The sequence below is a fragment of the Ailuropoda melanoleuca genome, unplaced genomic scaffold (assembly GCF_002007445.2).
Source record: "Ailuropoda melanoleuca isolate Jingjing unplaced genomic scaffold, ASM200744v2 unplaced-scaffold64185, whole genome shotgun sequence".
In the NCBI taxonomy this organism is placed as follows: Eukaryota; Metazoa; Chordata; class Mammalia; order Carnivora; family Ursidae; genus Ailuropoda; species Ailuropoda melanoleuca.
The window spans coordinates 1-1,155 of NW_023238487.1; the positions used below are offsets into that span (position 1 = coordinate 1).

At 67.3% G+C, this 1,155-nt stretch overlaps 1 protein-coding gene across 1 annotated transcript; it reads left to right on the forward strand.

The window, feature by feature from the left end:
• The first annotated feature begins 25 nt into the window (after positions 1 to 25).
• On the forward strand, positions 26 to 1,046 carry LOC117800119 (epoxide hydrolase 1-like). Its single transcript, XM_034652655.1, has 2 exons — positions 26 to 335; positions 894 to 1,046. Exons 1-2 carry the CDS (start codon positions 179 to 181, stop codon positions 1,025 to 1,027), a joined length of 291 nt encoding a protein of 96 aa, XP_034508546.1. The 5' UTR covers positions 26 to 178; the 3' UTR covers positions 1,028 to 1,046.
• The last annotated feature ends 109 nt before the right edge of the window (positions 1,047 to 1,155 follow it).

Genomic DNA, 1,155 nt, shown 5'->3' on the forward strand with positions numbered 1-1,155 from the left:
ACCCACTGCTTGGGCTCTGGGGCCGCAGGGCCTGACCGACACGCAGAGGGCCTCCCCAGTTGTGGGGCCTCCCCCCTCCCCGCGGGCTGACTCGGTCTGTCCCCCAGGGCTGGACATCCACTTCATCCACGTGAAGCCGCCCCAGCCGCTGTCCGGCTGCACCCCGAAGCCCCTGCTGATGGTGCACGGCTGGCCCGGCTCCTTCTACGAGTTTTATAAGATCATCCCGCTCCTGACTGACCCCAGGAAGCACGGCCTGAGCGACGAGCATGTTTTCGAAGTCATCTGCCCTTGCATTCCTGGCTATGGCTTCTCGGAGGCGTCTTCCAAAAAGGGTACAGTGGCGGGGGCGGGGGGGTGGCTGCTGCTGGGGGCCAGGTCTTCCCACAGGCGGGGAGACAGCCGGGACAGCTGCCCTCGGGGCCTGGGGAGCCAGATGGCCAGCGCCCCTTCTCTGGCTTTGCTGGGTGCTGCAGGCGGGGGATGGGCAGAGCAGCGGTCCTTAGCGGCCAGTGCCGGCCTCGGGGCCTGGACTCTTGCGCTCTCAGGAGCTCCCTGCCCCGGGGCAGGGCCGCCTCTGGGCCCTGGGCTGTCCCAGGGCAGCCCACGGGCAGCACGGGCCCCCAGAACCTCGCTGGTGCCGGCCCGAGCCCACCGCGCCCTCGCTGCGAGGCCGTCCATTCACCGTCCCCGACTGCCACGCAGATGCCAGGCCCACTGCCTGCTGGGCACCGGCCACACCACTCTGGGGCCCCAGGCCTCCTCCTCCCCTCCTGTGAGCTGCTGTCACCCCAGCCTGGGGCAAGAGGGGGAGGTGAGGAATTTCATGGAGGCCCAAGAGGACCCAGGGAGTGACCTCTCTGTGATTCTGTTCTCCTTCCCCTTCAAACCAGGCCTGAATTCAGTGGCCACGGCCAGGATCTTTTATAAGCTGATGCTGCGGCTGGGCTTCCAAGAATTCTATATTCAGGGCGGGGACTGGGGGTCTCTGATCTGCACCAACATGGCCCAGATGGTGCCCAGGTGAGGGTCCCTGTTGGGGGGGTGAGGTAGCCATCCGTGCAGGGGGGTCCACCTGGGCACGCGGTCTGAGTCTAGGAGTGTCCTCTTCCCAGGGGCTACCCAGGCGGGATGTCTGTGGGCCTGGGGGAGGGG